The 19,462-nt window shown below is 52.6% G+C and overlaps 1 protein-coding gene and 1 long non-coding RNA gene across 3 annotated transcripts in view; one reads left to right on the forward strand and one right to left on the reverse strand.

The window, feature by feature from the left end:
• The first annotated feature begins 679 nt into the window (after positions 1–679).
• Positions 680–19,462, forward strand: part of LOC117976618 (uncharacterized) — a 43,910-nt gene continuing 25,127 nt past the window's right edge. The window contains exon 1 of the long non-coding RNA XR_010110721.1: positions 680–1,007. This is a non-coding gene — a long non-coding RNA (uncharacterized LOC117976618). The remainder of the gene's footprint in view (positions 1,008–19,462) is intronic.
• Positions 6,144–19,462, reverse strand: part of MXRA7 (matrix remodeling associated 7) — a 34,725-nt gene continuing 21,406 nt past the window's right edge. Inside the window, exons 2-4 of one of the 2 annotated variants that reach the window (XM_034942960.4) lie at positions 18,143–18,206; positions 15,088–15,181; positions 6,144–7,709 (exon numbers count right to left, since the gene is read on the reverse strand). In XM_034942960.4, coding sequence (XP_034798851.3) covers positions 7,595–7,709; positions 15,088–15,181; positions 18,143–18,206 — 273 coding nt within the window. In that variant the 3' untranslated portion in view covers positions 6,144–7,594. Of the gene's footprint in view, positions 7,710–9,586; positions 10,897–15,087; positions 15,182–18,142; positions 18,207–19,462 lie in introns of those variants that run through there. The other variant, XM_057300229.2, reaches the window with a different exon arrangement.

The following is a 19,462-nucleotide window of genomic DNA, read 5'->3' on the forward strand; positions in this document are numbered from 1 at the left end:
GAAGAGTGTGTGAGGGTTCCAATTCCTCCACTTCCCCACCACTTGTTATTATCTGTCTTTTTTATTATAGCCATCCTCGTGATGTAAAGCGGTGTCTCATTTTGCAGTTTTTGATTTGCATTTGATTGACATGTTGAGCATCTTTTCATGTGCTTATAGGTTATTTGCGTATCTTTTCTGGGAAAATGTCTATTTAGATCTTTTGCTTATTTATTGAGTCTTATTCAATGTTTTGAGTTTTGTTTTCTTCATCTGTAAAAGAATGTTACAGCCTTCATAGAGCAGTGATTAATGAGAACATTTATTTGCAAGGCACACAGCACAATGCTCTGCAGGGCACTTGGCATGCACTCCAAAAAGTTATCAAAACTTCCTGTCACCTCGCCTTGCAAGTAGAAACCAAGTGGAGTTCGTTCTGCATTACGTCACCTACCATAGTGTTTTGCATGAAGACAGGCTCAATAAATGTCTGAGAGTAAATGGACCAATTCGCAACATTCAATATTCAAATCTGAATCCTCTGTGCTTTGCCCCCTTTCTCCCATTTCTCTCATTGAACCTTTTCTTCCTGGAACAATTTTCTTAATTTTATTCCCCTTGCCAGCTGCCTCCTCTTCTGAAATTTAACTTGCAGTATCATTGAAGCTGAGTACAAAGAGAACCAAAGACACCACCTGTGGCAGTCCCGAGGTGAATGTGATAAACCATTGAAGGAGCTGAGCGTCTGACAGCCTGTGAGCATAGCCTGTCCCATCTTAGTAAGAGCCACAAAAAGTAATTAAAGTACTGAAAAGAATGAGAAAAGGGAGATTTTCAAAAACGCTGATTGCAGACTGAGCTATTTAACACGGTTCAGCAACCCTGGTCTCAGGAATTTTCACTTGTAGGGGACCCAGGCCGCCATCAGGCCCGAAGAGTCCAGGTTGGTGGGGCCACCCCCCGCGGTGTGGAGCCTGCAGGGGGCCACGACTGGGTGGAGAAAAGGAATGTGATCATTCAGCCGAGTGGTAAGTCCAACCCATTTCACGCGCACTCAGCCTGCACTCTACGTGCTCTGGTAAAGCCCAGCTGAGGTGCCTAGGGCAGGACTTGAAAGGGCAAGCACAGGTGAGGGAAGGTGTGACTGTCAGCCCAGTACCAGACACCACGGTGAGATGTGAAGCTGGGTGTGTACGGAACTGCTGGTTTCACCTTAGGCCTGGGACAATAGGGAATGTGAAAAGGGTGTGTGTGTGTGTGTGTGTGTGTGTGTGTGTGTGTGTGTGTGTGTGTGTCTTAGCGCCAGCTGTAGTACCGCCGTCTGAAACCCCCTGAAACCTTGGGCCTGGGACAATAGGGAATGTGAAAAGGGTGTGTGTGTGTGTGTGTGTGTGTGTGTGTGTGTGTGTGTGTGTGTGTGTGTGTGTCTTAGCGCCAGCTGTAGTACCGCCGTCTGAAACCCCCTGAAACCTTGGGCCACCCTCTGAATCTGCTGCTCGAGGGCAAGCCTGGGAGCGTCAGGGGGAGGAAGGTGGAGACACAGGTGTCCCAGAGGGCAGGGACTGGTTTCAGCTCATCTTGGTATTCCCGGGCCCAGCTTGGTGCCCAAGGACCGTTCGTGGAGCTCATGAAATGCTCCCCCAGGCCCGGCACGGTGGCTCACGCCTGTAATCCCAGGCCGGGCTGGGCCGCATTCTCATTGGACGATGGCCTTTGTCAATCACTGAGGGAAATAGATCTTGAGTGTGGCCGGACATCCGGGGCTTTCCACCCTCGGCGTGGGGCGGGCTTGAGGTGGGGAAGATGGAAGGATGCGATACCCAATGGGGATCAAGGCCTTTGGCTTCGCGGCAGATTGGCAGGTGCTTGAACCACTGAAATGCCGCAGAGGGATACCGGCGCTATGGCAGTGATTGGTTCACTTCGCGGGTGGGTGGTATTCTCCGTGCGTTGGTCCCTACAGTACATAAAACGGGCACAGTAGCTAAAATTAACGCGTAAGTAAAACCGCTGCCGGTGAGTTTTGGGAGTATTTTCGCTTTTTTGAAAGTTAGTATTTTGGCTCTCACAAAGCCTCCTGATTTTAGTAGGCTTTCCCTGGAATGACCCAGATTCCTTTTCGTTACCTTAGTTAAGGCACCCCCTCCCCGTGCAGGGTCAGGGTTGGAAAACTACCGCGCTGAGCCCAAATTACCGCCAAGATCGTCGGAAATGTGCGCAACTCATGAGCTAAAGCGGAGATTTAATGGATGGTATTCAGTAGAAAATGGGACAAGACATGAATGGACAGTTTACAGGAAAAAAAAAATGCAAGGGGCCCCTAAACATTTAAGTGGGTGCTCAGCCTTTTTCATAATCAGAAGAATGCAAACGAAAACCTCACTGAGCTAAGGCTTCTGATCCATCAGATTGTCAAAAATCCAAAAGTTTAACAAGCGAGGTACGCTGTTAAGGACAATACAGGAACCTGATCGGTCCTGCATTGTTGGGAGGGAGTGCAAATTTACCTTTGACCCGCAATCCACCTCTAGAATCTACTCTGAAAGTAAACTTGCACAAATATGAAAACAGCATACGCGCAAGGTTTTATTTGTAGTGGCACTGTATGAATTTGCAAGACTGGAAACCATGCAGATGTCCATGAGAGGGGGAGTGGCTGAGTAAACTGGTACATCCGGGCTGGTACTACAGCCCAGCTGACTCTGTGGCGTTAAGAAAAATGAGGAAAACGACAATATTTTCTATGGCGTGATCTGTCTCCAGAGATGATGTATATTGGCTGCTACCGTTAGCAAAAAGAAGCACCGAAACGATAAAACCAAAACTGATAAAATTGATAGCGTAAATGGTGGAGAATCTGGTGGAAGCCCTAGAGGGGTTCCACCAAAAGAAAAATAAGGTGACAATAATAATAGTAAAAAGAATCTGTGGCAGTAGGAATTTGCCAGGCTTCCTGTTCTGGAACCCAGCACTAGACCCGGAAAGGCATGTTTGGCTGGGTGGGCCTCAAGTTACTTATAATTGGTGGCCATGCTATAGCCTGAGTGAAGGATTTCTGGTACCCTGCCCCTCTCCAAAAAGACGTCTCTTTGGGAACTCTAGAACTGAAATGGTCCATCAGCACCTGCCTTTTGGCAGAGAGGGCAGGCCTTCGTACCCCACTAGTGACTTGGTTTGGAGGTGGGCTGCCCCCAGAACAGGATGTAATCTTGGGCAAGGCAGCTGCTGTCAGGCTGGGCACAACCTCCCCCTCAAGGCTGTGAGGAGGGAAGAAAGGAAACAACTTCTACTTTCTTTAAAGTAGGAAACCCCCTCATCTGCCACCTCTCCTGCAGTGAGAAGTAGAGACTAGACGTGGATACTCCCACATAGGATACTGGGGCCTAATGGATGACTGTGGGCCTCCACCAGGCCCAGGTGACCCTGCAGATATGATTCAGAGGCAGCCTCTCGCTGCTGTTCATCAGCAGCCTGATTCCATGTGGACCATGCTGTTGCTTTCAGAAATCATGGTCTGCCTGGACCTAGCCAGGCTCACTGTTGAAGTCTTGTTATGTGCTCTTCCTTCCAGGCCCAGAGAGCTGCCCAGTAGATCAACTTGGGCTTTCTATCAGGCTCTAAGTACAGGCAGGTCCTTAGGACAAATTAGAATAAAACAATCTCAGAGTGATCTGGTCTTAGTATAATTACTTACATTTTCAAATTAAAAAAAAAAAAAAAGGAAAACCAGTAACAAATCAGCCACGGCAGAGAGGGGTACTGGGAGTTGATAGAAAATTTGTCCTCAGTTGTAGGTTACTCTTAAAGCAGCTTAGATTGCATGTTTTCTTCAGGGTCATTGGAAAAGGTGGTTACCGTCAGTCCAGGAAGTGGGGAGCCAGCTAATTGTATCCAGATGGAGGTACAGTGGACGCTTTGAGGGAAGGAGGCCCTGAAAAGTCTCTAGCAAGCAGGCTTTGGTAAACAGAACTGCAGATACTGACGAGTGACAGTCCACTGCTATTTGTGTCATGTAGGCAGGCCAGCCTGGGGCAGGGTTCTCAGCAGTGATGGAGGGAGGGCAGGGGAGAGATGCAAAGGCTTTGAGACTGGTTCCCATCGCTGGAAAGAGGCTCTGTGCACCTGAATGCTTTAGGTTCTCTCAACCCCCACACCCAGAGAGAGTTCCATTGGGATTGGCTTCTGTAGGCCTCTGTGGCTCTTAGGTTCTTGGTGGCAGTGACATACATACTGGTGATTCTCTGACATGGCTGCCAGATAGACATCTTTCTCTCGGTGTTTACGCTCTTTCTCCCACACTGCTGTTTCTTTCTGCCCTCCTTTATGCTTTTTAGCTTAGATTTGGTTCATTCACTGAAATGAATCTCTGTGAGCTGATGAGAACAATCTCAGATGAGGTAGCAGAAATGGTGTCAACAGAGGCCAGCACTTACGGGGAATAGATAGGAGCCACCCAACACCACAGCAAACCAGCAGTGTTTCCATGAAGTGTCCAAGGCCAGGGGTGGGGCCTGGGCGGTGGACACCCACCACCGAGGAAGAGGAGGATGCTGAGCACTTCAGACACTGGCTTCCGAGTGCCCACCAAGCCCTGTCCTGGACCTCATAGGAAACTCAACTGGAACAGGTGTCTCCCCAACACCCATGTTCCCTTTTATCACAGATCCCCAGTGAAATTCAGTTACCTTCTCCTCCAGATGGCCATGTATTCAGGGGATGCTGGGCCCAGCCCCAGGCTCCAGGGGTCTAGGCCAATCATGCTGGTCCCATGTCCTTGCCCATGATTGGTTGAAACATGGGCACGTGCCATATTCTGGCCAATTGGGATCTGAAGGGATGTGGGGCGGGGACATCTGGACCAGTTCCCTTACGCCTAGAGACGCAAGCAAGACATGCCCTTTTCTTGCTTCTGGATGAGATACCTGAATTCCTGCAGCCATCTTGCCACCATGAGGAGAGCTAGTCTCCAGTAAAAGCCCACAGTACGAGGAAGACTGAGCTAAGAGAACTGCAGCTTGAGCTCCGACCATTCTGGGCCTGGAGTTGTTCTAACTCTTGGCTTCTCACGTGAGAGAGCCCTGTTCTTGTTTAAGCCAGTTGAGTTGGAGTTTTCTGTTGTTGCAGTCAGAACATCTTAGCTGGTACAAGTGTACAAAAATTCCTTCAGTTTACTTTTCCCAATGCCATCAGGATTTTGACTCAAGTACACGAGTCATTCCTGTTTGGTATAATCAGAAAAGAAAGAAGAGGGAGAAGAAAGTGGGCAATGGAGACACAGGAGCTTTGCAGTGCAGCCTTGGGAGGGATAAGGGCACCTGCGGGTTTGCCCTGCCCACCGATGTGCATTTAGGGGACAGAGACATTAGCTGAGGTAAGGGGTCCCCAAGACCTGAGACGGAACAAATAATTTTTTTTTTTTTTTTTTTTTTTTGAGACAGAGTCTCGCTCTGTCACCCAGGCTAGAGTGCAGTGGCGCGATGGCTCACTGGAACCTCCGCCTTCTGGGTTCAAGCGATTCTCCTGCCTCAGTCTCCTGAGTAGCTGGGATTACAGGCGTGCGCTACCACGCCTGGCTAATTTTTGTATTTTTAGTAGAGACAGGGTTTTGCCATATGGGTCAGGCTGGTCTTGAACTGCTGACCTCAAGTGAACAGAGAATTCTCAAATCATAACATGGTTAAATGCTTTTGACAAAACACATTAAAACAATTTCAAGAAGGAAAAAAGCACTGACCATAAAAAAAGAAAAACACTCGTATTTGGATCCAACAACAGACACAGAGAGTGAATGGTCAGCAAAGAAACAAAAGGAATCAGAGTGGAACAGAGAGGGGCTCCCGAAAAACCCCTGGCAGGCAAGAGGCGACGGCGGGAAGTTAACCTCATGATGGTGAGCATGAGGCATGGAAATGCCACTGCTCCACTTTTTTTAAGGTAGTGTGTTGATTGAGCTTTATTTCAGCAAACAAAAAATATTTCTAAGAACTTGCATAGGTTCTGTCGTTAGCATACCCTCCCTAACTCAGTTTGCTCAAGAACTGTGAATTGTCCTGCCAGTGGGGTGATCAGAAATGGGACCTGCATGGTATGAAGGACCAGTTATCCCCATCATTGTATGTTCACTCACAAAGACAGAACAGTCCCCTCCGGTGTCACAGGCACTGTTCTGTAAGATCACTTTGGCATTTTATTGAATACTTTCTGGTGAGGTTCTCTTTCCTTGCACACAGGCTTTTCTTCCCTAAAGGCCTTTAACCTGCTGAAAGGTAGGGACCAAGTTGAGTATTTTATTTCTTCTGTCTACAGCATCCAGCATAGTTCTAATTAAATACAATTAGGCAAGTACTCAAATAAGTCTTGCCTAATTATATTTAAAGTAAGTATCCTGCTTAAGTGAGAGAAATTCTTGGCAGATCTTACCTCTAGTACTATTGTTTAGTGCCAGGATGGAAGGTGAGTCTCTGAATTAGACTTTTTGCTGAAAGAACGCTCCCAGCTGGGCATGGTGGCTCACGCCTGTAATCCTAGCACTTTGGGAGGCCGAGGCAGGTGGATCACCTGAGGTCAGGAGTTCGAGACCAGCCTGGCCAACATGGTGAAACCCCATCTCTACTAAAAATACAAAAATTAGCTGGGTATGGTGGTGCATGCCTGTAATCCCAGCTACTAGGGAGGCTGAGGCAGGAGAATCACTTGAACCCAGAAGGTGAAGGGCACAGTGACCAGGCGCCAGAGTGAGACTCTGTCTCAAAAAGGAAAAGAAAAAAATGCTCTCCTTTAGCTGGATGTAGTGGTACACACCTGTAGCCCCAGTTACTCAGGCTGAGAGGAGGATTTTGTGCGCCTGGAAGGTCAAGGCTGCAGTGAGTCATGATGGCACCACTGCACTCCAGCCTGGGTGACAGTGAGACCTCGTCTCAAAAACAAAAACAAAACAAAACAAAAAAACCAAGAATGCTCCCCTACAGCTTTCTTCCCTACAGTTACAGAAGCTTCCAGAAATCCTCGTAAGGCAGAGTAAGAGTGTACTATTGGCCGGGCATGGTGGCTCACGCGTGTAATCCCAGCACTTTGGGAGGCCAAGGTGGGCGGATCACCTGAGGTCAGGAGTTCGAGACGAGCCTGGCCAGCATGGCAAAACGCTGTCTCTACTAAAAATACAAAATTAGCCAGGTGTGATGGTGCATGCCTGCAATCCCAGCTACTCGGGAGGCTGAGGCAGGAGAGTCGCTTGAATCAGGGAGGTGGAGGTTGCAGTGAGCCAAGATCACGCCACTGCACTCCAGCCTGGGAGACAGAGTGAGACTCCATCTCAAACAAACAAACAAAAAAAAGATTTGGATCAGGAGAGGGCCTCAGAGCCCAATAACAGCTGGAACCTCACCAGCAAGCAGAAACCAGAGGGGTCAGGGACTTTGTCTTCTGAATAAAACAATTTTGATTCCTGCAAAGTAATAGACACATTGCAAGAACTCGGCAAGTACCTATAGAATGTACGCCTGCATCTACGTTTATAAGGGAAAATTAGGCCTACAGAAGTCTGGAAAGAACAAGGGCATGGGGCAAGGGTGGGGACAGCGTCAGGCATGGCCGCTGTGCATCCCGTGGGCGCAGTCTACATGTCGTAGAGCCGGAGCTGCTCCTGCACGTCGCCGTCGGACATCTCGCCAAACGTCTCCTTGTTGTCTTTCATGAGCTTGAAGATGGCAGCCAGCTGTTCCTTCTGAACTCTGTCGAGAAGAAAGGACAAAGAGGAAGAAGGTGCTCCTAGCCCACTGGGGAGAGAGGGAGCCTGTGTGCAGCCGGCGGAGTTGGGACTCTCCTCTCTCTTGTGTGACTGCGGTTGCTTTTCAGAACAAGAAGAAAATGAAAATAAAACCCACTTAGAACATAGGAGCTGGTTGGGTCTGACACACGCAACTTTTGAGGGCTCTAAAAACTGGGATGCGAAATCTCAGGTTTGCCGGGGAGGTTTGGGGACCCCAGGTATCACTTAGGTGCTCTGTGCCTCAGTTTCCCTTTGGGCCTTATTTGATTGTTGACTGCACGTCCCACAGTGATGTAATGAGGAAGAAGATAGGCTCCATGAAGCAGCTTGAGGTAGTACTATGAAGAAGTAGGTTAGAAACAGCCTTCGTTGAGAGGAATGAGCCGAAAGTGGAGAAAGAAAAAACATTATCAGCTGGGAAATCGGGGAGCATACAAATGTGTGCAAGACGGTGCTTGGCAAAGGAGCGAGGAGGGCAGCCTGTGGGGTTTCACTGGCCAGAGAAAGGGGGGTGCCTTTTCCTAATTTGCACAAGACACCCTATGGCAGGTGGCGGCCCTGCCCCTTTTATCAAGGGATGGGTGTGGAGGAAGACTGGCCTAAATGTTTGCTCCACGCGGGTTCTGTGCTGGGAGCAATGTCTTGTTATCTTTATGAGGCTCAGCTACACCATCTGACCAGCACAGGACAACTTCTGCAGCACAAACACCTCAGGTGGGGCGAGGCGGCTGCCGAACCCAGGGAGCCATATGTTTGTTGTTTGCTCCACTCTGGTGCCCTGTGCTCCTCAGCCCAGCCGGGCACTGCATCCTGGCTGCGTCTCACTCTTCTGGTTTCTGCAGTTCCTGCCCCCCACACCACACCACGGGCTCAGCGCCTTCAGAGAACGTAAACCACATCACAGTGTCGGACCTCTCAGCCCTGCTCTGCAGCTGGGTCGGCTGTAAGCACGTTAACAGGCTCTGCAACCGCAGGACCTCAGCATAGCCCTGGGCCACTGGCATCCCCCACACCGCCTGGAGGGGTGGTCTCCACGTTCGCTCCCATACTTTTGCTACCATATTCCTTCTGCTTCACCCTTCCCTCCTCTCCTCAGCCCCGCATCTTACATCCTGCAAAATTTTCTGTCTAGAGCAGCATCTAGTAGTTGAAATACTGAAGTCCCACTTCCCAGCCTCCCTTGTCCCCTGGGAAAGCTGTGTCTACAGTCGGTTCCCCTGTCTGGAGAAGCAGCAGCCTATGATGTGTGCTTTGTGCCCTCCTGTAAGAAGAAAGAGGGTCAGGTGCAGTAGCTCATGCCTGTAATCCTAGAACTTTAGGAGGCCAAGATGGGAAGATCACTTGAGCCCAGGAGTTCAAGACCAGCCTGAGCAACATAGTCAGACCCTGTCTCTATAAAACAATTAGCCAGGTGTGGTGGTGAGCACCTGTAGTCCCAGCTACCTGGGAGGCTGAGACAGGAGGATCACTTAAGCCCACGAGGTCCAGGCCACAGTGAGCTGTGATTGCACCACTGCACTCCAGCTTGGGCAACAGAGGGAGGCCCTGTCTCAAAAAAAGGAAAAAAAAAAAAAAAAGAAGAAGAGGAATTCCCGTGAACAGAAAGGATGTGCTGAGCTCTGTGGATGGAAGCACAATCCATATGTCCCTGAGTGAACACAGATCATGTCATGTGGTTTTGACAGCCATGGTGACTGCATATTTTTTAACGGGGTGGATGTATGGCTTTGTACTCTGCTGCAGAGTAAGAGGCATCAAAATGAAAGAAAGGTCAAACTTCAATGGGTTCAAAAGGGATTTTTTTTTTAAAACAAAGCAAACTGAAAAAACACACAGTAATTGAGATCATCTACTCAAAGTTTATTGGACTGAACAAAGGCTGAATACAGAGATCCAAGCCATGAGGAGTACATGAGGTGTGGTGCCTATAAGCCAGGGTCGGAAACTTTCCAGACAAATCTAGATAGCTCTACTAGGAGGGAGTCAACGACCTATTGTATCAATTAGATCCCAGCCTGGACAAGGGCATGACTATTGCTGTTTGGGGACACGTGGCTCTGTGTTGAAGGCAATGACTGTGTGGCTGTTGCCACGTGGCCTGTTCTCCCCTAAGCCCTGAACCAAAGGTTCCAGGCCCAGATGAGAAGGCCACTGGGAATGCATGCCATAGGGGTTGATGCTGGACATTCCCCAGCCTTCCATTAAATGAAAACATTTTCTATAAACTTACTGCTTTAAAAAAATGTTTTAACCAACAAACCTAAGAACTGCAAATGAGTTTGGTATAGTATAAATATTGTCAAATATAAAATTCCAAGAAACGCATTTGAGACTGATCTGATGATCTGAAGTTCTAACTAATCTATCAAACTTTCTAAGAAAAGGCATAGTCAAGAAATCTTTTTAAAGCAAACATTATTGCTTCTGCTATAGCAGAGTGGAGATTTGGCTGAGCTGGTAAGAACCTCAGTGAAAAGGTGTCTTAGCAATAAAAGGGCTGAATCCAAGATTCCTCTAGATGAAAAATAAGGGGAATGGTCAAGTAAATTCCTGGTACTGGTTCTTTGCTGCCCTGTAATCAATATGGCATCTCACCCCCGACAACCAAGCCAGCCAGAGAGAGAAGTGGGGTTCCCAGGGAAAGGGGTCGGCTGACCACCCTGACGGAGCTGGTGAGCACAGGTGAGCTCTACCTCATTTGTCTCTCATTCCTCAAAGTCTTCTGTGGTTTGGCTTCAGTGAGGGCAAAAGAGGGGGGACTGGAGTGAAAGTGAACTCTGCTTTTAAAATGTTCGTTTTATCTAAGGTGTGCAGGGTGTGTGGATAGCAAGTTTGAGTGGTAAGAAAAATCCCAGTCCAGGGTCTGAGCTCTAACTCTTAAAACTCTTCAGCTTAACAAAGTGACCCACAGAAACAGACATGAACATCTCTACACAGGGCAGGGCCAAAGGTGTTCCCAGGATCCTGCTAGCCAAGGGACAAGTCCTGATTGAGGGTCTAGAGCTCAGCAGATTTATGGAGGCAGCATGCACCCTGGGAGCCTGCCCAGACTCCTCTCTGGGGTTTCCATTTTATCTCTCAAGCTTTTAAGATGCCAAAAGGAAAAGCCTTTAGGAGGACGCTAAGGATAACTTCGTTATTCTTCAGTTCTGTAAAGAGAAATGGGGAGAAAAATATAATTTATTTTACTCATTCCATCCTGCACCATGGGCAAGGAAAGGGGGAAATGGGGACGAGGAAGGAGAATGTTTGGAATTGCAGAAGCTGCGCTAGACTCTGGTTTCTCAAACCACTGCTGATTTGCTTCTCATCGCTTGCAGCAAGAGAGTCTGTGCCGCAAAGCTGGCCAGAGCTTGCAGAGCTCCCCTTGATCCCGCACAGAACCTGGCAGCCCACAGACCCTGTTCAGCCTCTGCAGGGTACTTAAGGAAGGAACTTGGGCAGTTGAGTTGCCAAGGGCCTTTCTGATCTTGGGTTGTGTGGTTGTGCTGACAATATTCCTATCACCCTAGATAATTTCCCACTCCCGCTGGCTGAGTTTTGTCCCCTCGGGGGATACTGGCACCCTAGGATGCACGCTTCCAGATGGAGCCAACTGCATGCCCGTCTTTTATGAACCAAGACACACTGCCAGCCCTGGGACCACTGAGAACCCAGCAGGTCTGATCTTGTCCCTCTGGCGCCCTCTCCTGGCGGTCACAGTCAGCACGCATTTCCAGCCTGAGCTGGAAATTCACACTGGCAGGTCTATTGTTTCTGTAGTTTCTTGCATACATCAGGTGGAAGAACCAGAACTACCCCACAGCTGGGGTTCCTTGGCCTCCTCCTCCCCTTCCCTGTTTTACCACACTAGCACCTTCCTCTAGAGTCATGTCCATTTCCAGAGGAGTCAAGACAGCCTTGCAGACCTCAAATGGAGGGTGGGTCCTGATCTATCAGAGCCAGCCCAGTCTATAGCCTGGGTTCATTTTCCCTCTGAGACCACAAGGTGGGAAGAAGTGATGGAGAGGAGCTGACAGCCGTGCCTGTTCTTTCTCCTGCCAAGCTGTGAAGCCAGCCAAGCCCTGCCAGCTTCCCTAGCTCTGGGGGAGGAGGAGGAGGCCTCTTGCTCAGGGGAGCTGTCACCAGCCTGCAAGCCCACTGTCCTAGCCACACTGTGAAACTGGAGGTGGCACTTCCCACAGCAGCTTCAGCGGAACCCAGGGACGCCACCAGAGGCATGAAGTGTGTGAACCTCTGGCCCGAGGGGAGAGCTGAGGAGGCGGGCAGACAGTGGCAAGCAGGATCTTAAGCAGCAGCTGCCTCTGGATTTACAGACCTGACCGCTTTCTGGCCCCAGGCGGAAGGAATTTGATCTGTGAGTAGTTCAAGGATGAGACTGACCACTTCAGCATGTCGGGGACTAACTGGGGGCCTTCTGCTTCCAGTCCCACTTCCTAATTGTCATGAGAGCCTGTGAACTGAAGCTCCTGGGGAGTGCTGGAACCGGCAACCACTAAAGCTTCAGGTTCTAGGTGCAGATCTGTTGGCTGAGCTAGTAAATTTAAAGTTAGGGGACGTGCAACTTGTAGCTGCAACTCGACTGGACCCTGAGAGCTGGGAAAGGCATCGGAGGCATGGAGGCCGGGAGGGCGGAACCTGACAGGCGGAGAGAGAGCACCCTGCTAGCTGGCCTGTGGTTTTAGTGGTTTGATAACAACAGGCATGTTATTTTTCATACTGATGATTCTAGGGCGGTTCCCTGGACTTGGCTGGGACCGGAACTGTCTCACAGCTGCCAGCGCTCCCCACCCCCATGAGAACCATCGTGCTGAAGATGAAAAGCCAAAGCCAAACTGACCAGCCTCTGCAACCCCAAGCATCACCGTGTGAGGACAGCGTGATGTGGAGCCACGGGGACCCCACGCAGTGCTGCGAGGGGCGACCACATGCAGGGGGGCAGAGGTGTGGGGGAGCAAGCAGATGCCACCGGCATGCCTAGGAGCCACAGGGAGCATGCGGGCTGGGCAGTGATGGGAATGAACGTGAACTCCAGTCCTGCCCCAAGAAGTCCTCCGGCCCCTCCTTCTCAATTCAGGGCACAAAGTGCTAACTGCAGCGTGCAGAGGAGTCGAGGAGTCTTCCCTCGTCCCAGAAGCAGCACCTCGGGCACAGTCTCGGTCCCACGGAACAGCCAAGTGTGGGTTGGTGGTCTAGAGACCTCCGAAGATCCAGTGGGGGAAGGATGGGCAGCAGAGGGTCTACTCTCTGAAAATAAGGGGAAGGGATTTTCCCTCCCCACTGCCAAGGTCCCAGTTCTGGACGTGGGTGGCAGTGGCAGTTTCACCCCCAGCCGGAGGCCTGGTCTTTCTTGTTCTAAGAGGCCCTCCAGATCCATCTGCCTGAGCAGCCTCTGTCCCCAGGGACCTTCAAGGGCTGGCAGTTGTGTCCAGCCCCCTCTAGCCTCTGTCCAGGGACTGCAACCTTTTTCTGCAAACAGCCAGATACTACTTAGATTTGGGGGGCTGTGTGGTCTCTGCTGCAGTGACTCACCTCGGCCACTGCGGCACAAAGAGGCACAGACCACAGGAAAATGGGTGAGTGTTGCTACTACTGCCACGCTGGATTGACACAGGCAGGTGGGGGATCAGATGTGGCCCGGCCGTTGTCTGCTAACCCTTGCCCTGATCCTAAGAACCTGCCTGTCTCACGGCTTGGGAGCACGGACCGTTCTCAGAGTATCTGCTGTGCACTGTGCAGAAGCTGCCTCACCTTCTCAGGGTGAGACCCAAGGCTGCAGGGTGACGACATCCACATTTCCGAAGCCTGAGGTCCCAGGGTGACAGTTCCCCCAGCCTTGCGAGGGGGCGCTAGCACCCCAACCTGCCGGCCCATTAGGCCCCCTCCAGGAACTCAGGGACTTAACTCCCCTCCAGGAACCTCTGCCCCCAGACGGGGCCTTTTCTGCCAGAGATTCCTCGTGCTTGAGAAGAATGAGAAGGGCTCAGGTGGGAAATGTATTAATCGGTTATGAAGGCGATGGAGGAGGGGAGGTTGAGGCCGCGTCAGTTGTTTGGGGGCACGTTAGCACGCAGTAGAAGGGGAGCACCACTAGTCTAAGAAATCAGTGTCCTTACCAAAAGGATTTGCAAGAATATTTGTGGCTCAGGACCTAAGGAACTTGCTACAGGGAAGTGAGGTCAGAGGTCAGCTCAATCCTGAAATATAAATGCAGCAAACCTGGTCATGCCAAGCGGCAGCATCCTCAGCACCTGAGGACTCGGGGCTCCTGCCAGGGCTCTTCCTCCTGGCTGTGCTTACACTGCCCGCCCCCCACCCACCCAGGGTGAAGAGCTTTCCTGCTGAGGGTCGAGAGCGCTGATGCCAGCAGCGGGAGGGGAGACAGGGCCTGTCACCGGCAGAGCAGCTGTGAGGTTAGAGGGCTGCCCGGCGGGTGGCTTGGCATGCAGCCATGAGAGGGCAGTTGAGTTCTGATTCCAAAATCATAAACCACCCCTCCTGCTCGGACCCTAGACTGCTGGTTTCTGCTGACAAGTAGGGGGTGATTCCCACAAGCTGCTCTGGGTCGCCAGGCTTGGAAAATGGCACAGCTACCACCTAGACTTCTGCTTTAACCAAAGGACTCCAGGCCACGCTGCAGAAGGGCAGCAGTGTGGGTGAGCACCAGGAGCCTGCTGGGCCTGGTGCAAAGGAGTGTCCCTCTGCTGAGACCTCCCCAGCTGTCCCACTGTGCCCAGCGCACCCCTTCCCCGCCCAGCAGGATGGTGTGGAGGGAAAATGTGGCGGGGTGCCCAGTGGCTGTGCAGGGGGTGTCCAGATGGGAAGGGGGAGCCAATTCCAACAACGAGAAGCCATAGCTGCACTGCCCGGAGCTACAAGGCGCTGCTGCAGGCGCCGGCCTGGGAGGCCGCTGAAGGATGAGCACCAAGAACCCGCTGTGTCCCGAAGGAGAAATGGAGAAATCAGCTCTGTTGGGGACTGTGTGTGTGAGTGACAGCCAGGTCTGCTCCAGGCTCTTTCCTGGCATCTCATTTCTTTAGATGGGGGCAGTGGGGTGTGGAGGGGGTGGGGGGTGCAGTAAATGGGCTCTGTATCCCCCATCACCAGTGGCCTCCTCCTGGTCAGTGCCAGGGAGGGGTGCCAGGGGTGTGCGAGCCTGGCTGACCGGGGCAGGAAAGAACTCCTAAACTGGGAAGGTGGGGCGGTGGTTGGGCAGAGCGTGTAGGAGCCCCACCTCCTTTCTGGGCCCTTCTGCCAAGGGGCAGGAACATGAAGGGCTCAGAGGGGCACCCCCCTCCCCCAAGAGCCCGCCAGGCGCCAGCGAAGGGGCTGCAGCCTACCTCTGCTCCTCCTCCAGCTCCTCTTTGGTCATCATCTTCTTGTACTGGTTTCCCCTCAGCTTCCCGGGGCTGTATTTGAAGGAGAAGCCTTCTCCTGCGGAGGGGGGACCAAGTAAGTGCCAGGAGTGCTGTAGAGGCTGGCCCCACAAACCCCGGCCCCCTTTCCCTAGGTTTAAAAAGAAACACCTCAAGCAGAGACCACATCTGGCTGTCAGAGACATCTCACCCCAGTGCCTATACCCCCTCTCGTTCCATAGCTTTCCCTTAAATCCTACAACGAGACAGCCAGAGAGAAAGCAGTCCCACTCCTAGTCCACAGCTGTCTCCAGATGCCACATCCCTCCCGACATCTGCAGTGCTCTGCCTTGCCCTGGCCCTGCCCAGCGGGTCCTCTCGGCTACTGAGCTCAGAGGCGACAACTCCGGCAAGCAGAGCACAGCTCATCTTGGGACACACACCGCGCCTGCCTGGGCTTGGGGAGGCTTGTGTCATCCCCCCACCCCCTGTGGCTATTGGAAATCTGAAAACACGCATCCAGGCAGCCCACAGTGGCCAGGCCAGGGATGCGGGATTTGCTGCAGCAGGTTTGACATGTGTACTGCTGAAGAGGCAGAGCCCGATTTGCCAGTCCCCGAGGGGAGACCCCCCATCGCTGCCTGCAAAAAACGGACAGATCTCGAGGCCTGAAGAGGGCACATGGATGGGTAGGTGGTGGGCACAGAGGAAGCCAGGACCTGTGGCCTGGAGTGGACACAGGCTCCGGGCACATGAGCCACGGTGAGGAGAGAAAAGCTGAGCTTCCAGAGGGAAAAGCCCCATGGGGGAGCAACCTCTTGGTTCCTGAATCCAGCAGGTGTCGGGCAGAGCTGGCTGGCCTCTTATCGACCTCCACTAACTAAAGGACCCAGTGAGGGAGGCGTAGAGAGATCCTCAGCTGCTATTCTGGAAGTGCTGCCCTCTCTGTCCCTCCATATCCTGTCCAGCAGCCCGAAAAGCCAGGCCCCTCCCCTCTAGCTTGCAGCCTTCATGCTACCGGATAGGCTGATGCGGACTGATGGGGAGGCGGGGGGGGCGGGGGGGGGGGCTCTCAGGGTGAAAGGAAGAAGGATCTAGATGCGAATTCAGAACCCAAACATCTGGTTGGGTGTGGTGGCTCATGCCTGTAATCCCAGCACCTTGGGAGGCCAAGGCAGGTGGATCACTTGAGGCCAGGAGTTCGAGACCAACCTGGCCAACGTGGCAAAACCCCGTCTCTACTAAAAATACAAAAAATTAGCTGGGCATGGTGGCAGGCGCCTGTAATCCCAGCTACTCAGGAGGCTGAGGCAGGAGAATCGCTTGAACCCGGGAGGCAGAGGTTGCAGTGAGCCGAGATCGCGCCACTGTACTCCAGCCTGGGCAATAGAGTAAGATTCCAGTATCCCCCTACCCCCCAAAAAAAGAAAACATACAAAATCCTGCCTTGGTCCCAGTCTTAGGTTTCAATTTATGGGGCAAGTCTGATTAGTTTTGTTTTCTGAGCCAGACAGAACAAACGACTTGAAAAGGATTTCGCTCAATCACATGCAGTGCACCAGGCAGCGCATCCAGTTTTGCTAGGCCAGGATTCAATGTGACAGCCTCCGAGGGACAGGGGAGATTTCTTCCTCCAGTCTCCTGTGAATTCACCGAGTCGCTCAGGGAAGTCATTTTAGCGACACTAATCAATTAACCTCTGAGGCTGCCTCGTACTGCAGAGGGGCTGGGGGTGCTCACACATTCTTCCAACAGCTGGAGCCATAAACCTTTCCTTTCCCTGCCTTGCTAGAGATGGCAGGAGGCTAAGATGGCAGGAGGTGCTGGGGGTGGGGGATGTTCAGGAGCAGCGGTGCAGATAAGGGGGGAGGCTGGTGACAGTGCTGGGGGACTGTGCCCTCTGGCAGCTATGCCAGGGAGAGGGGTCTGCGAGCCTCTCTCCTTGTCCTTGTCAAAGGGCTTCCCTCCCGTGTCCCCAAGTCACTAACAGGATCCCTGCATCCCTTCAGCTGTCTCAGGCCACATGGCAGGGACAGATGCCAGGGCCATGGCTGCGGTGAGTCCCCAGTCCCCAAAAGCAGGGAGCAAGGGTCCTTCCTGGTAAGGGACTAATGTCCCCACCTGCAGCCCACCGCCTGCACCCAAGCTTCATTCTCCCTTCCTGCTTCAGGCTGTGCTGATGGAAACCAAGGCACTGCCTCAGGGGAAGCTCTGCACCCCAGCCCAGCCTGCCCGCAGGAGCTGGTTCCTACATTCCTGAAACCTTCTCTTTCCACTGCTCCTGCCAGCAGCCGACTTAAGATCACAAAAACAGACTTGCTTTTTTAAAATTATGAAATATTTCAAACATACAAAAATGCAGAAAGCACTAATCCTCCCTGTGCTTGCCATACAGAGCCAACAAACGCTGACATCTTGCATGTCTGCCTCCGCTTTCTTTTTTAGAGAAATAAGTGGATGGACCCAGCAGAAGCCACTCCACGTTTGGTTCCGCCTCTGTCTGTCCTGGCCGGGTCCGATCTGGCGGTGTCTCCCCTGTTCTCGGTCACTCCCTTTCTCCTCTCAGTCTCATGGCTGGGGCCTGTGGCCAGTCAGCCAGAGCTGCTTAGAAAGCAGGCGTGTGCCCTCCTGGGGCCTTCGTTCTGAAGAAGGCACGGGCGAGGCTGTGTGAGTGGTTTTCGTCTCAGTAAAATAGGTCAGAGACGTTTGGAGAGAATCGTGAAATGTACAGCGCGGTCACAGGAGGGGAGTTAGGAGGCAGCGCAGGACAGAGCCGGGCAGGGCGTGTAGTGTGTTCCCAAGAGGGGCCCCGGGATGGGAAAGCCAAGCCCCAAAGTGCAAGGGGGGTGAGGGAGGGCTACAGGCAGGCCAGGGCAGGACATCCATGGCGCCAGACTCCACCTCTCATGCCCCACTCAGGCCACTGTCCCACCCCATCCCTCCCCTCGGCACTCGAACCCCAGCTCCTGGGATCCCCAGCAGGACACAGGCCACCCCCGACACTGTCAGGCCCCCTCATGAGCACAGAGGTCCCACTCACCGTCCTCATCCTCAGGCCCTTCCGATGATGGCCCCTTCTCACCATCCAAGTCCTGCTCCTCTTCCTGCAAGACAAGGACAGGGTCATTGCCCTTGGCACAGACTGGGTGACGGGAAGTGGTGGGGGGCAGAAGGTAGGGGAGACAGAGGAGGCCCTCGAAGGTCCAGCCTGCCCACGCCCTGCGGCAGCGCCTGCCCTGTGGTCATGGTCAACCAGCAGGTGGGGGCTGTGTACAAACGATGGGCCAAAGTGACTCGGCTCACAAATGCTGAGCTGAGGCGTGTTCTTGACTGTGCAACCCAAGCCCTCGGCCTTGGCCTTTCCCGGGTGGGTGCCTGTTGAGGCTTCTGTGTGCCATTTGGAGAAGTGGGCCCAGGACTCCCACTGCGTCGCTGCGGCCAGTAGACAAAGGGTGCAAGAGGAAAGCTGGCTGGGGTGTCTGTCTGGGACCAGGGCCAGGCAGCATGGCCATCGCAGCCTCTGGCTTTGCTTCCTTCTATGTTGTTTTCCATCCCCAACTCTCTCAGTGTCCATGTTCCCAAAACTGGAGCCCCACCTCTTCAGCCAGTTCTCTCCCACACAGAGACACAATAAACAGATGATCAGAGGAATGGCCCGGGATGGCCTTGGTGGAAGGAAGAAGTGACTTCAGCTTGCAGGAATGTCAGAGGATGAGAGCGACGTGCCGTGCCCATGGGCTCTGTGGGACTGAAGGTCATGGGGAGGGGACATGGGGGCCCCAGGAGCTTCAACTTGGAAGCCCAGTGGGTAGATGTGGAAATGAATGAATGAGCAGCCCCAGCTGATCCCATGGAGCCCAGCCAGCGTCGGCCGCTCACGGGAGGCTCCCTAACAAAACACTGAGCTGTGCCGGGAGGCAAAGTTTTTACAAGCCCCACGGCGGGTCGGAAGTGGCAAACCCAGAGGGGCCTTGAGCTCCTCTGAGTGACTTTTTGTTTGTTTGGTTTCTGTTTTTTTCTGAGTGTTCTTCTGAGACAGAGTTTTGGCTCTTGTTGCCCAGGCTGGCGTGCAGTGGCGCGATCTCGGCTCACTGCAACGTCTGCCTCCTGGGTTTAAGCGATTCTCCTGCCTCAGCCTCCCGAGTAGCTGGGATTACGGGCGCCTGCCACCCAAGCCCAGCTAATTTTTTTGTGTTTTCAGTAGAGATGGCATGTCACCATGTTGGCCAGGCTGGTCTCGAACCCCTGACCTCAGGTGATCCACCTGCCTCGGCCTCCCAGAGTGTTGGGATTACAGGAGTGAGCCACTGTGCCTGGCCTGAGGGACTTCCTTGACTACACAAAATGCTGCCTGGGGAGA

Source organism: Pan paniscus, chromosome 19 (assembly GCF_029289425.2).
Source record: "Pan paniscus chromosome 19, NHGRI_mPanPan1-v2.0_pri, whole genome shotgun sequence".
Taxonomy (NCBI): domain Eukaryota; kingdom Metazoa; phylum Chordata; class Mammalia; order Primates; family Hominidae; genus Pan; species Pan paniscus.